This window comes from Anabrus simplex, chromosome 6, assembly GCF_040414725.1.
Source record: "Anabrus simplex isolate iqAnaSimp1 chromosome 6, ASM4041472v1, whole genome shotgun sequence".
In the NCBI taxonomy this organism is placed as follows: domain Eukaryota; kingdom Metazoa; phylum Arthropoda; class Insecta; order Orthoptera; family Tettigoniidae; genus Anabrus; species Anabrus simplex.
This window is the reverse complement of record NC_090270.1, coordinates 229,544,748-229,561,110: the sequence shown is the minus strand read 5'-3', so window position 1 is coordinate 229,561,110 and position 16,363 is coordinate 229,544,748. Positions and strand designations below refer to the sequence as shown.

The 16,363-nt window shown below is 42.7% G+C and overlaps 1 protein-coding gene across 3 annotated transcripts in view; it reads right to left on the bottom strand.

Moving 5' to 3' along the window:
- Positions 1-16,363, bottom strand: part of LOC136876371 (sodium-independent sulfate anion transporter) — a 289,375-nt gene that overhangs the window by 85,825 nt on the left and 187,187 nt on the right. For all 3 annotated transcript variants that reach the window (XM_067150262.2, XM_067150260.2, XM_067150261.2), the window contains exon 2: positions 1,291-1,477. In XM_067150262.2, coding sequence (XP_067006363.2) covers positions 1,291-1,476 — 186 coding nt within the window. In that variant the 5' untranslated portion in view covers position 1,477. The remainder of the gene's footprint in view (positions 1-1,290; positions 1,478-16,363) is intronic.

Genomic DNA, 16,363 nt, shown 5'->3' with positions numbered 1-16,363 from the left:
CGGCTCCATTTATTATTATTATTATTATTATTATTATTATTAGTAATTTTCTCTTACTTTCCACCATTAATATATCATGGCACACGTTTCTAACGTTACTTTCTTCCCCTGATCTCTACACTTCTACTTACGCTACACGTCTTCTATATTCTGGAACCTTCCAGTCTCTTTCACCTCTCCCCCCTTACCATCTCGTCTGTTTACGTCGCACTCTGCCGACTATATATTATGGGTCGTCATTTCATTCTTTGTCAGTGTGCATCGTATCAGCTCGGGACTGGAACCTAGTTCCACTCCGTCTGCATGACGGCTCTTTACTTCATTCCACGTGAAGAATCATCCATGACCCAGGTAGGGGGAGAGACCTTTCAACTTTCTGGGTAAGCTGGTTCTTCCCAGTTCAGTTTTTTCTTATCGAGTTTTTATCTACATTGTGGGGTTTCCCGAAATGCTCGATGATCCTGGTGACCTAATCCATGAAGTTCTAAAATTTTCGGCTTTCCTTTATTTGTGATTTTTTATCTTCGATTTGTGCCTTCGACCAAGGAGCATTGTATAGAACTCTGGACTTAGCCTGTCGTGCCGATGCGCCGAACCTAGCGAGATCTGTTCTTTCTTTTTTTTTGTTTTAATTGTTTGAAGATCTGTATTTCGTGTGGTCAAGTTGCCTGGACTGTTCTGTCACGGCTACTTTTATAAACAGTGTGACATTTCCCTTTTGAATATGTTCAAATCTTACTCTATTCTTTCTAACAGTCTATTGTCTATGTACTACGAGTATTTAAATGTTCAATTCTTTTCTAATATTGAAAGAAGGAAAGGTTATTCCTCTACTTAACGGTCTTTCGTATTTTCAGGTACCTAGCCTTTGTTACTAATCACAAACCTATTTTGTACCTGATATAGTGGTACTACTCGCAAGTAAAGGCGACCCATGGTGTTCCCCGCGTGATGGTACTAATCAAAAGTAATTTCATGGTTCTAATACAATCATCCCTTGGTCGCCCCTTTTAGTCGCCTCTCACGACAGGAAGGGGATACCGTGGGTGTATTCTTCGCCTGCGTCCCCCACCCACAGGGGGTTTTGTGTTTGGTCCGCGAGAGGTATTTTATTTCCCTCAAGTCCGTCGGCAAGCCGGTTAGGACCTCCCTATCCGCCATCTGGGACGCGCCACGTGGGAGTATCACCTCTTCCCCTGCTACGCCAGCGTAGTAGGTTCGTGGTGGGCAATAAATAAGATTTCCAGTACCTCCCTCTTCTCTAGTAGCTTATAAATGCAATATACTTACCTGAGGTGGCATTCCTGCCAAAGAAGCGTAGGCAATGGCTTGTGGGATAATCGTAAGACCCACTGTGACACCAGCCACGGCATCAGAAATAGCATACTCTAGGTTATAACGTGGTAACCAAGATAAAACTGGGAGTCGCTTAAGTAGAATGCTACGGAAACGCTCCGGTAGTACTGCCGGGAACATTCTGCAAGCAAGGGAAAGACCTCATTAGCAATAGTGGACCAGTAATTCCTTAATTTTTCTGAAAAATAAACAGTTATAAACATTAATAAACAATGTCGTGCGTCGAGCCAAAAGCTAAAATTTGATACAATGTGAAATACAAACATATAAGACAAACTAAAAACTTCGCAACGAAACCAATATGCCATATCTGCTGAAGAAAGGGAAGCCAGGTTGGAAGGAATGAAGACGTTTTGGGAGAGGAAGAAGATAATGAAAGCTAAATTCCCAGTTATTTCCTTGAAGACTTAGATGTAGGCCTACTATACCAGGTGTATACATAAGTCTTTTTCGGTTTCACTAAGAGATGGCGCCAGCGAACACTACGCAGCGTATGAATTTGACAAATACGTCAATTCGTTCGTCTGACATTAACCTACCATCGCACACAAGTTGAGTCCGCCAAACACTAGCGTCTGTGTTGTATCGTTCAGTGATCCTGTCGACGTTTGTGCCTAAAAAAGAACGTATGCGGCACGCATTGCTTTTTTTATTTCATCAAAAGGAAAAGGCTGAGGGAAATCATCGTTTGCTGGTAGAAACATATGAACACGGTTCATCGATTAGAACATGTGAGGCATGTGTGTTATTACCTCTAAATGATATTATCGTATGGTGGACGGCTACACGAACTTCTACGCCATCTATGAGACTACATTGCGTGGAAGCGTGCTGGGCCTATAACCCAGAGGTCTGTGGATCGTAACCACGCTCTGCTACCACCCGATGACGCACGTCATTAATTACCATTGTTAGGGGGTGTTGCAGCACCCGCCGTACTCCTCGACCTGGCGCCATATGACTATGATATCCTTGCATCAAGGAGGCAAGCGCTTGCAGAGCAGCACTTCAGCAATTTCGAGGAAGTTGAAAAATGGCTCGACGAATGGTTTGCTGCAAATGACAAGCATTCCTCTGGCTTCGTATTCGTAACTTAGCTGAAAGGGGGGCGAATTGTGTAGAAGCCGATGGCCAATATGTTGAATAAACAAAAAATGCATTTCCCTTGAAAATTACGAGTTTTCTTTACCACAAAAAAACCAGAAAAAATGTATGCGTACGCCTGGTATATGGTTTGATTTCAGTGCTCCAATAAGGGCGTAAAATATGTAAATAAATAACATATTCAAAGTGGAACATTCATGTATTTTTTTTTAAATGTTGCATATTTTTAGTCTGGTGGTAAATTATAAAGAGGACATGTAATTCTGAGAGGATGCTATCACTAATTATTTTAAAATTCCACATTACATGAATTTTCTGTTCCTTTAATCTGGTTTAATACACTGACTGACAGAGCAAATGCAACACCAAGGAGGAGTGGTTCGAAAGGGATGAAAGTTGGGGAAAAAACAGAGTCGGCACGGAAGAATAATTGATGTTTATTTCAAACCGATATGCAGGTTACACAATGCGCACGGCATCGACTCAGTAGGATGTAGGACCACCGCGAGCGGCGATGCACGCAGAAACACGTCGAGGTACAGAGTCAATAAGAGTGCGGATGGTGTCCTGAGGGATGGTTCTCCATTCTCTGTCAACAATTTGCCACAGTTGGTCGTCCGTACGAGGCTGGGGCGGAGTTTGCAAACGGCGTCCAATGAGATCCCACACGTGTTCGATTGGTGAGAGATCCGGAGAGTACGCTGGCCACGGAAGCATCTGTACACCTCGTAGAGCCTGTTAGGAGATTCTAGCAGTGTGTGGGCGGGCATTATCCTGCTGAAACAGAGCATTGGGCAGCCCCTGAAGGTACGGGAGTGCCACCGGCCGCAGCACATGCTGCACGTAGCGGTGGGCATTTAACGTGCCTTGAATACGCACTAGAGGTGACGTGGAATCATACGCAATAGCGCCCCAAACCATGATGCCGCGTTGTCTAGCGGTAGGGCGCTCCACAGTTACTGCCGGATTTGACCTTTCTCCACGCCGACGCCACACTCGTCTGCGGTGACTATCACTGACAGAACAGAAGCGTGACTCATCGGAGAACACGACGTTCCGCCATTCCCTCATTCAAGTCGCTCTAGCCCGGCACAATGCCAGGCGTGCATGCACGTCTATGCTCTGGAGTCAATGGTAGTCTTCTGAGCGGACGCCGGGAGTGCAGACCTCCTTCAACCAATCGACGGGAAATTGTTCTGGTCGATATTGGAACAGCCAGGGTGTCTTGCACATGCTGAAGAATGGCGGTTGACGTGGCGTGCGGGGCTGCCACCGCTTGGCGGCGGATGCGCCGATCCTCGCGTGCTGACGTCACTCGGGCTGCGCCTGGACCCCTCGCACGTGCCACATGTCCCTGCGCCAACCATCTTCGCCACAGGCGCTGCACCGTGGACACATCCCTATGGGTATCGGCTGCGATTTGACGAAGCGACCAACCTGCCCTTCTCAGCCCGATCACCATACCCCTCGTAAAGTCGTCTGTCTGCTGGAAATGCCTCCGTTGACGGCGGCCTGGCATTCTTAGCTGTACACGTGTCCTGTGGCACACGACAACACGTTCTACAATGACTGTCGGCTGAGAAATCACGGTACGAAGTGGGCCATTCGCCAACGCCGTGTCCCATTTATCGTTCGCTACGTGCGCAGCACAGCGGCGCATTTCACATCATGAGCATATCTCAGTGACGTCAGTCTACCCTGCAATTGGCATAAAGTTCTGACCACTCCTTCTTGGTGTTGCATTTGCTCTGTCAGTCAGTGTATATCTTTAAGGAAGAAAGTGAACCTTTTTTATTGCAATATTGGTTTTACGACTCAATTATTCAGACAGGTCTTACAGCAACGATAGTAGCCTCAATTTAGTTACAGATTTGAACCTTTGACATCTTCGGTCATTGGTCACAGAGCTATCGATGCCAGGAGATTAACAGTTAACTTCTTCCTGTTTATTTGGTGCATGGCTTTTAATTTTCAGATGGAGTGGGTGGCCTTATAGGCGAAATTCTCTAAAGTTGAGTGTCAGTTCAGTATATTTATGAATCCTGAGTAAAGCACTCATCAAATCCATGACGGTGAATTCATGTGAAGTTTTAAATTTATTCGCCTCATTTCAGTAAACTGACTGCAATACAGAATTTTCCTAAAAACACTTTGAAAGTAATCGTGCGTGTATTATACACTGCATAAGAGCAAAAAACGTCCGTATGAGCATAAGTCCTATGGCCTTTTATACCTCTTATGTTATCAGCAGGAAATTGAGTCCGCCTCCGTAGCGTAACGGTTAGTGTTATTAGCTGCCGTCCTCGGGGGTCCGGGCTCGAATCCCGTTACTGCCATAAATTTAAGAATGTGGTTAATATGGTACATAAAGCTCACCTTTTTCTGAAAATACAGTGTGTTTTAGTGGGATGCCCCATTTGTGATTTCAATCTAGTCTTCGACAGAATAAGAGAACATAAACGTATCCAAGTTGAAATGAGAGGTCATCTCTGGGAGAAATAACGACAGTTAAAAGACGTGTTAGAAGCGCCCCCACCCTCTTCCTCCTGGAGACATATCCTTGCCCGTTTAACCATGTTTTCAGATACACGTCTGAGCATGCCCACGTCGACATTCATTATTTCGGGTTGTGATATTTCTCCGGAGATCTTTGATAGTTCGTGGTTTTGTTTCTGTAGACTTTTTCCTTGAGATGGCTCGACAGAAAATCTGCTGACGTCAAGTCTGGTGATCTTGGAGGCCACAAACCTTTAGAGATAACACGGTTCTCGAAGAAGCTATGGATTCATTGGAAGTGTGGCATGTGGCGCCATCCTGTTGGAAATATCCCTGCGTAAGTTTGATGTCGTCTAGCTCATCTATGAAATCCGTGAAAATGTTGGTCCAATCACCTTTTGACATCAACATTTTCTGGATTAAGTGATGTCTCATGGAACACGAGGATTTTCTGATTCCCATATCCTTGTATTTTAAACATTTATGTAACCTGAGAGATGAAGCTATGCTTCATCAGTAAACCACATAATATTCAATATGCCTTGGTTTCTTCCCACAAAATTAAGGAACCAATTGCAGTATCACACACGCTTCATTATGTCAGATTCTTTCAGCTCCTGTACTGCTGTCACTTTGTATGGCCAGAGTTTTGCATGCTTTTCTGCTCTTTGGCACATAGTTACCGAGTAGCTGGTTTCTTGTAATAGACTGCGTAAAGACTCTTTGGGGAGCGAAACAATCGCTCACGTACATCTACAGAGCGCTGTGGTATTACTGACGGCGGGTTATGCTTCCCTTTTTCACATTTTCGTTCCAGCTTCTCCACTAACCTTAGAAATGTCTTTCGATCATGATCACTAACACCGTACTCACGTCGGTGAGCCTTTTGTGTAATGGTAACAGGATTGTTGAGCCAATAATTCTTCACAAAAAAAAAAAGAACACGCTGTTGAATAGTGTCTTCTATTTTAAAGCTTTATGTGACAACAACAGCGTTTATAGATATTCCTCCACAGCCGCAGCGACGTCGCGTTATGTATCGATATCGATATATCGAATACAATCTGCCGGCATCCATGGAAACTCCCGACTTCGTGCAACGTACGTACAATTTAATCATAATAATAATAATAATAATAATAATAATAATAATAATAATAATAATAATAATAATAATATTTGTTTTACGTCCCACTAACTACTCTTTTACGGTTTACGGAGACGCCGAGGTGCCGGAATTTAGTCTCGCAAGAGTTTTTACGTGCCAGTAAATCTACTGACACGAGGCTGACGTATTTGAGCACCTTCAAATACCACCGGACTGAGGCAGGATCGAACCTGCCAAGTTGGGGTCAGAAGGCCAGCGCCTTAACCGTCTGAGCCACTCAGCCCGGCGCGCACAATTTAAAGGCCATGCAAAGACACGGAGTTGTAGCTAATTAGAAACTGGGACATCCCACTGAAACACTCTGTAGCTAAACTAGTCTACCTCAGGATGAGAATGATGTGACTGAAAGGGGCCCAGGAGCTTTGAACTTGGGGGTGTAGGTTGGCGACCACGGGACCTTAAGCTGAGTCCTGGCATTGTATACATTTACTTGCGTCAGCCTCCTCACTTTCATCTATCTCATCCGACCTCCCATGGTGAACTCTTGTTCTTTTCCGACCACGACGCTATTAGGTTATAAAGGCTACGGAGTCGGTTCATTTTCACGCCCTTCGTGGCCCTTGTCCTCCTTTGGTCAATACCTTCATTTTTCAAAGTATCGGTTCCCTTCAATATTTTCTCTCTGATTATTGTTATATAGAGGATTGCTGCCTAGTTGTACTTTCACTTAACGCAATAACCACCACCACCACCTCAGAATGCGGACAAGAGTTTACATTTTTACATGACCATTATTATTATTATTATTATTATTATTATTATTATTATTATTATTATTATTATTGTTATTATTATTTCACGTCCAATGGTATTTCCCTGCACAATATCGAACACTTTTCTCACCTCGGCTGAAGAATAGTTTCGCGATTCATGGAGGGAACACTGTAGCACTGTTCCTGTCGAATTCTTCATATGCTTGTACGGTGAAAACCCACATGTAAAAATATATTAACTTGTTAAACAAACAATACTCATTCAATAATAAATTATAAACTAATTTTGAAACATTCTGTAAGTCATGTATTTCATGAGACTTCCTAAAATCGTGGCCACTCGAAAACAAAGTTCTGGTACTGTTGGAGAAGGATATTGTCAGCATTTGCCTGGTGTGAAAATGGGAAACCACGGAAAACCATCTTCAGGGCTGCCGACAGTGGGGTTCGAATCCACTATCTCCCGGATGCTCACGGTAGCGCACCCCTAACCACACGGCCAACTCCTCCGGTCAAATTTTCTTGAGGAATACTGTAAATCTCCCCGATTTTGATGCTTAATTAAACACTGTATCGCTTACTCAATTTCATTAATGTAATTTATTTCCACTGCTATTTACAAAAGAAAGAGATCTAGACGTAATTTTCTTTGGACTTAAAATGGAGTCTTACATTTTCACACTTCCTTTTCTCATTCCGACACTTTCATTCCAGTAATTGTCGGTCCTCTTCTTCATTCACTTCTGATTATAGCTGCGAGAGGATAGTGATCTAGTTGCACTAGTTAAATCAAACGATTCTAACTGAGGTGCTCCCATGGCCCCGGCTGGCCCCGGTGCTGTGCTGTAGCCCCGGCGAGGTGCTGGGGGATGGAGGGGAAGTGGCAGAGGCAGAACCATAGGTCATCTAATCAGCGCGCAGCTTACGAAAACAATATTATTTATGACAATTCTGTGAACACACAAAACAATTTTTTCTGTACATACATTGCGTTTGCCTTAATGTACTTTTAGCGTGTAAGTCGATTGTTGACATCGTTTTACGGAAACTAATTTACCAATATTGGGTACAATCGATTTGACAGTAGAAATTCTAAGCACAGCCTCTAAGACAACATCAGACAGAGAAGTCCTAGTTCTACATTTATTTAAATTCAGAACTGAAACTGCATAAGTTGTACCGAACATTGTCGTAAATTTCAAGGCCAGTGCATGAAGTCTGGGATATTCTTGCGGATGAACACCTTTGTAAAAGGAAATTAAATTACCATTGTAGTGGTAGCACCTGTCCATTAGGATTGCGTTGCACTGTAGTTTTACCAGCCCTGTTTGGAAATATGATGGTGATTTTTCAGGACGTGCTGAAAATGGGGTCATAAATATTTAAAGTTGGCGTGCCATATCATTCGTTTCTTTGAATTGGGCATTGAATTCATGGTGCAAAGTCTGTAACGACGTCTGATAGTCTCTAATATTTTCGTAAGTAGACAACTGTAATGATTTTAATAAAGTAAAATTGTCAAAATATCCGGCTTCAAGCCGACTTCTCAGTAACAAACTCTGCATTTTGAAAGCCTTAATTATATCACAAATGGTGCTAATCAATGTGTTTCTCCCTCGAAATGAAATATTTAAATCATTCATATAAGACGTTATGACCGCCAAGAAAGCGAGGTCAGCTACCCATTGTTTATTCCGCAAAGTTGGTTTTGGAGAGCCTTTCATCTCCATGAACAGAGCAATTTCTTCAATTATTGCAAAGAAAGTTGCTAGCACTCTGGCGCAACTTAACCGGCACACAATACAATAAAAAGGAATGTCGCTACATTCTGCCACCAGATCTTTTTTAAAATTCTTTGAACTGCCGATGGTTCAAACCTTGCTTTCTGCAGGAATTTACACATTTTGACGCAGTATCCATAACAGATTTAAAGTTACGAAATGTTTTTGCACATAATTGTTCTTGATGTAAAATATAATGTACTGCGTGGAGTGGGTGGGGAAGGAGGGGAAAGGTGCTGCTGAGTGCAGCGCTGGTGCGCCCCAGCACTGTTGGAAAGGCCTGAGTTAAATAAACCAATTACCATCACCACTACACGTGTTGTCCGCCTCCGTAGCGTAACGGTTATTCTTTTTAGCTGCCGTCCTAGGAGTCCCGGGGTTGGTTCCCGGTACTGCCAGAAATTTAAGAATGGCAGGAGGGCTGGTATGTGGTTTAAATGGTACATGTAGATCAGCTCCATTGGTGGTGTGCCTGAAAAGGAGCTGCACCACCTCGGGATGAGGACAAGAGTTTTCTTTTACTACACCTGTTTTAATTTCCACAATGAATATTCATGAATTGATCTTGGAAAATATATTGTTACCCTATCGCTTAGTCTAATCAAATATGGGTAAATGTTAGTTGGATATTGTATTTTCTTTAAGAAATTCTACTACCAACTGTGATTTTTTTAAAAATAATTAACTGTGAATTTAATCGCCTGTTAGAAAGCTAAATATAAAATACTTTCCTCTGATTTGTGCCAGGATAAGGCATTTCTAATTGTTTTTAGCTCACAAGATACTGGCATTGCAAACAGGTATGGAAAGCCCAACCTCTGCGGCAAAGGAAGGTACAAGAAGACTTAGAAGAAGTGAATTCTGAAGAGGGAAAGTAAAAGTGCAAAGAATTGAGAAAAAATGCGAGAATGATGAACTTCAGGCAGAACTTGCCAAGCCATGAGATGTCTCCGTGTAGGAGAGAGGTAGGAGATGGAATAGCATAGAATAACATAAGTCTGAGAGATAGGGCAGGTGGCTTTTGTAAACCACAACTGATTTATTTTTTCGTATGCAAGTGTATATCCCTTATTGCAACAAAGGATGCTTGCAATGGTGTCTCAACGGTACACTAACCTCCGGCGTTTTGGAAAGGTGTGCCAAGCCAACTGACGAGTTCTCTACCCAGGGCAGCGAAACGGTGTTAGTTCTAAGATTTAAAAAGTCTAAAACAAAATAATATGTTGAAAATTATAATATTTTTGCTTCAACCTTCCTTCAGTTGTACATACAGAGTCACTAGTGTGACGAAGTTTTATTCATCAGGAATTCAACGTGGTGGAAGCCGCTGACAGGGACTGACTAACCGCCTGTGCCACTGAGATCTGTACTTGTTTAATACTTGCCATCGCCTTAAATTTTATTTTCCCGGAGCATCTCCTTGTTTAACTTGAGGAAGGTTAGGACTACCGTCCATCTTCCTGTTGAGGCGGTCTCATTCCTGTTAAGGTCACATTTCTAACCCGGTCAGGCCGGTCCACAAACAAGGAATGAGTCGCGCCGGTTTTAACCGGTATACACCGAAACAGCACAGATTGTTTGTCAAGAACAGGTTGTGCTATTTTCGACGAGTGTGCTCCCTAGGGTCACGTGAAAGACGATTCATCCAGCGGTTAATTTCGAAAAATTTCTGTGCCGAAACGCATACTCACATATTTTACCCCCTTTTCTCAACCATACGATGCCCCTCCCCCCCCCCCCCCACTAAAGTCTCAAGTTTCGATATTTGAAAACGCGTGACAAAACCGTATGAAGCATGAATGATCATACGCTCCAGTAACGTTTTATTGAGCAATCCCGTTAAAAACACTGTGCAAAAAAATGAACATTTGTTGGGAGGCGTTGCGACACGTTTCGGCCGAAATTAAGCATTGGACTCATCCAACTCTTCCTTCCCAACCCGAGATTTTAACTGGTGAGTTGTGCCTTACGGAGCTTAAGATAGTTGATTGTGTACTTCTTTAAGCTAGCAAACCGCTTTCTCCTTTCATTCATAAAAGCAGGTCGTCTTCCATCGTTAGAGAAATATACTGGAGACCTTGCTCACGTTTAGAATGAAGATGTTCTTACGGTATTGTTGATTTCGAAAATCAAATGGAACGTTTTATTGCGGGAAATCAAGCAAATACTACTGATGAGTGAATACAGTCATAGATTTTCTTTTTGATGTTCTGCAAACTGAATTTGCAAACCTAACATACATTTATCCCCCAAAATATTTCTGGTAAACGTTGTACTCCTTCATGAAGTACTATCTGAAAATTAAGTACCAAAATGTTTTCGTAATTGGAAACTTTAGAAGAGACCAATAATAATGCTACTTTTTACGTCCCACTAACTACTCTTTTACGGTATTCTGAGACGCCGAGGTGCCGGAATTTAGTCCCGCAGGAGTTCTTTTTCATGAAGGCTGATATAGGCATTTTGTATTTTTTGCACTAACAATAAGTTAGTTGAAATTATTTTTTATTTCATTGTAAATATTTTCAAAAATTTGCGATAATTTGAATGTAAAAAATGTTAAATGAAAATTTTTATTATGGTTCATTATGCCCATATGATAGTAAAAATGTAAAACGTTGTACTGCTTCATGAAGTACTATCTGAAAATTAAGTTCCAAAATGTTTTCGTAATTGGAAACTTTAGAAGAGACCAATAATAATAATGCTATTTTTTTACGTCCCACTAACTACTCTTTTACGGTATTCGGAGACGCTGAGGTGCCGGAATTTAGTCCCGCAGGAGTTCTTTTTCGTGCCAGTAAATCTACCGACACGAGGTTGACGTATTTGAGCACCTTCAAATACCACCGGAATGAGCTAGGATCGAACTTGCCAAGTTGGGGTCAGAAGGCCAGCGCCTTAAGCGTCTGAGCCACTCAGCCCGGCAAAGAAGAGACCAGTAACATTATTTTACCTGAATACTGTTCTATTTACTGTAGATCAATAAAAGTCTGTCTCCTTTTCCCAATTTATTGGGAGTCAATTTGACCCAGTTTTAAAGCTGGATGCCCTTCCTGGCACTAGCTCCATGAGGAGGGCTGTATTCACTACTGCGTGTTTGTGCTGTGTGTTGTGTGTAGATGAAGGAAGTGTATTAAGACGAACATAAGCACTCAGTCCCTAAGCTAGAGGAATAAATTAGACGAAGTTAAAATCCCCGGCCTGGCCAGAAATTGCTAGTATTTCTTTTTTGCTATTTTGCTCTACGTCGCACCGACACAGATACGTCTTATGGCGACGATGGGACAGGAAAGGCCTAGGAATGGGAAAGAAGTGGCCGTGGCCCTAATGTAATGCCTGTTGTGAAAATGGGAAACCACGGAAAACCATCTTCAGGGCTGCCGACAGTGGGGTTCGAACCCACTATCTCCCGGATGCGAGCTTACAGCTGCGCGCCTCCAACCGCACGGCCAACTCGCTCGGTGTTAGGAATTGAATCCGGGGTCCTGTGAAATACAATGGACATGCAATCAAAGTGCTGGAGTTCAATAATATTCTGCATAAAGTCTGTAAACAGTTTTTATAATATGTTAACCAAACTGAGTGAAAAATCAAGTTAAAGTGTCTTGAGAAAGTCCACAGCAATTAATTAGAATTCGAGTCGTTCCCCCACTAAGACCTTGGTCTTCAATCATCCGCCGCATGAAGAGTAGGAAGGCCTAACATAGCTCTGGTCAACAGAACAGGCGACAACATTTGCTGTTTCAGCAAACATCCAACTGAGCGCGCGAGTCAACACAGCGCCACCTCGTAACAGAGCATGAGAGTGACGTCACATTTTTTTTTTTTTTTTTTTTTTTTGCTAGTTGCTTTACGTCGCACCGACACAGATAGGTCTTATGGCGACGATGGGACAGGGAAGGGCTAGAAGTGGGAAGGAAGCGGCCGTGGCCTTAATTAAGGTACAGGCGCAGCATTTGCCTGGTGTGAAAATGGGAAACCACGGAAAAGTCACATATTAAGCACAAATTTTGCCTTACTTCGAAGCGCTATTTTACGCAAACTACGTTTCAGGTAGCCGCCTCTTATCTGTCAATTGAGACATTCAACATAATCGTAAGTTAAATACTCTTGGAGATATACGCGTTCCATCAAAACTCTAAAAGCGTCTTAAAATGTTCCTTCCTACGCATCCGTTATCAAGAAACGTACGTCTACGTTAAATGTTACCAGCAACACAATGCAAATACGTTCCGCTAACGCTGGATGAACTGCACCAGCACCTCCACAATCATGACGAAAACTTCATCGATAACGTTGCTGGGAAGAAAGTTTTAAAGTTATGCAAACTTCCTGACAGGAAAAGGTGAGTGGACTGTGTTCAGAAGAACGGTGCCATTGGTCGTGGTGATTGCCGTTTTATGTGGAAGTATAATTAGGCAACCATTCTCTCTTAACAGTAATCTGAAGTGAAAAAGGAAATAGCTGACACTTCGAATGATGAAGACATCGGTAAAGGAAAGATATTCCCAAAAGGACGTGAGAATAGTACTTTTTGTAGTATTTTAACAACATTGTGTGAAGAAATTGGCGGTAAGCTTTCACTACTGTAACAGCCGCAGGGTTTTGAGGTCTCGCCAGCCTTATACCATCGGCTTGGTAGATAACAAGGGTTGGTCAAGAGAGGTTGGATACAGAAGATGAAGGTGAGGAGTCTGACCTAAGTACTAAGTAAATGCGAATCTCTGTTAGGCACACATATATATGACACGAAGTACTCACAAATTGCGAACTCACGGAATTTTGGCGGTTTGATCTCCAAAATTAATGCGAGATATTTATCTCTATATCTGTTCAAGTATGGTTCTTTAAATTTTACCCATCATTGTGGCAACCAAGATGTCTACTAGATAATTGTTTACATCACTCGTGCAAGGTTCCTAGGTGTGATCTTTCCTATCCTTACCTTACAAGGAGTCTTCGGAAACAGTAAACGTAGTTAATGAGACGTAAAACCAATAAAGTGTTAGCGTTTACCTTCCAAGGACTTTCCGTTATTTTCTTCTTGAACCTTAAACTTAATTCCTTGAAGATTCGTATCTCATCTCCTTTCTCTTATAGAGTTAACAGTGGATGATATGTTTCCTCCAAGTATCACCACCATTACTAACATTCCGATCGGGAGATGAGAATATCCACTGCCAGCCCCTGTAAGTATACTGTGTGGAAGACTCAGAGAACTGACTGGTTGTCAACCTGTGACTGGCGGCACTCCTCAATCCTTGACCAGGAAAATAATCTGTCAGTCCTTCAGTTTTCAGAACAAGCTACGAAGATTAAGTGGTTAATGGCTGCACAAAGCATGTTTAAATCCTCCCGTCATGGAAAACAGGGCCATTCACTTTCTTAGGATCATGACTAGATATTGAGGTTGACTACATTTTTTGACACATTGAATGCTTGAAGTAATTTATTCTGAAGGATCAGCAATAGCATCCCCGTAGCCACCATCAACTGTATGTTCTGTCAGTCTTAAGATTCTTCAGGTAAACCTACATGCACAGATAAGGAGTGAGTTGGCTTCGCCGTACGCATCGCGTACTGGCAGCAGATGATGGGTTCGAACTCGATCGTCAGAGGACCTGAATGTGTTTTCCTGTGGTTTCTCAATTTTCACACGAGGCAAATTCTGCGGCTGTACATCACTGACGGCTATGTCCTCCTCCTAACCATTTCTAGTCCTGTCCTGTTCCATTGCCGTAGTCGTCTTCAATGCGTTCAACATTTCAAAAGAGAAGTAAAAGCAAACCATATGAAATGCTGCTGATATTCTTTTAGCAGGATAATGATCACAGGTGTCGTGTTTTCCTTTGCTTCCCACTTAAGTAAAAGCGAGGGTATAATTTTTAAGGTACTTCGAATAGGCTCCTTCTTGATTATTGAATAGATGTTAAAATCTTTCCTAATATCATTGTTTGTACGAAGACATCGTCATTTCATAGCACGAAAGTTATTACAATCGTATTGCATCCTCTTATGGCATACAAATCCTACTTACCGGGCGAGCTGGCCGTGCGGTTAGAGACGGGCGGCTGTGAGCTTGAATCCGTTAGATAGTGTGTTCGAATCCCACTGCCAGCAGCCCTGAAGATGGTTTTCCGTGGTTTCCCATTTTCACACCTTCATTAAGACAACGGTCGCTTCCTTCTAACTCCTAGGCCTTTCCTATCCCATCGCCGCCAAAAGACCTATCTGTGTCGGTGTGACGTAAAGCCACTAGCAAATAAAACGTCCCGCAGAATGAAAACCGCATGATATCACGAAATCCCGGTGGCTTGGTCGATAGAACTAATGAAGAATTGTTTCACTACTAGTTATTCTTATTTATTTATTTATTTATTTATTTATTGGGTTTCGTTGTACCCAGCCACTAATCATTTTATCGAGTGCGTACTAATCTATGCAGGATGTAATGTTTTTGTTAAACGAGAAATAAAAGAAGTGAACTGAAAACATACGTTGTTAGTGTACAAGGTGAACAAAAAATACCGCACATGGAGGTCGGCATGCGGTCCCTTGTCGGAATTCACGTCAAAAGTTTATCTTGCAAAACTTAGTCCCACCAATAGGTTTATTAGAAATACGAGTTAAGAAACGAGGCTGTGGCAACGCTGTAACGGCGTGCAGTGTGGCCAAGCACAGGTCAATTAACTCGGCGCTCTGCCGGAGCTGTCTCATTAGTTCAGTGAGACGAGGTAATGACAAATAGCGGTTTTGCGGACGCGCCGATGTTCGAGTCGCGTTCGCGCCAATTTTTTCAGTTAATGTATCAGATTGCATCCAATGTACACCTCCACTATGCAGTACACTATGTTCTGTCTTACCGTTACAGTTACCTGAATTTAAACATTCAAACATAACATGAACTTCTTACAGACGTAAACGACCACTTTGTTTCGTCCATGGCACAAATAAAGCCATTACGTAGAACATAATAGTGGATACAGTAACATCGTCTCTATCCAATGCGGTACAAGGAAACACAATACAGTACAGTAGGTAGGCTACACTGGATTGCCATTATGCTACGCACAATAATCCCATAGTGTACTTGTGACGTCCAGTCTTATCTTCACAGAGCCGGTACGTACACTTACGAGCAACGTTCACTTCACATCAGATGTTCAAAGCGACCACCTTGCATTTGCAAACACTTCACCACTCGATGGAGCATACTTTACCGGGCCCTACGCAACACACCTGCAACCACCATTGCCGATGCACGCGAGCTATTAGTCTTGTACATCCATGGGTGGAGTACTATAAACATGTTCCTTTAAGTGTCCCCACAAATAAAAATCTAGAGGATTAAGGTCCGGGGAACGTTGAGGCCAGAACATTGGACCTTCACGACCAATCCATTTCCCTGGAAACGCTTCATTTAACTAGTTACGTACAGTCATTCCAAAGTGTGGCGGTGCACCATCATGCTGAAACCATAGCTGTCGCCGAACATCAAGTGGAACGTTATCTAAAGCGTCAGGCAACGTATTGCCCAGAAAGGTACGATAGCGGGGCGCATTAAACTTGTCCGGCAATAGGTAAGGGCCTAAAAGCACTCCCCCCATGATTCCAGCCCACAGGTTTATGCCAAAGCGTGCCCGAAGCCACGTTCACGGGTGACATGTGGGTTGTGGTCAGACCACTAATGGCTGTTGTGATGGTTGAAAATACCTTCCCGAGTGAAGCTGCATTCTTCACTT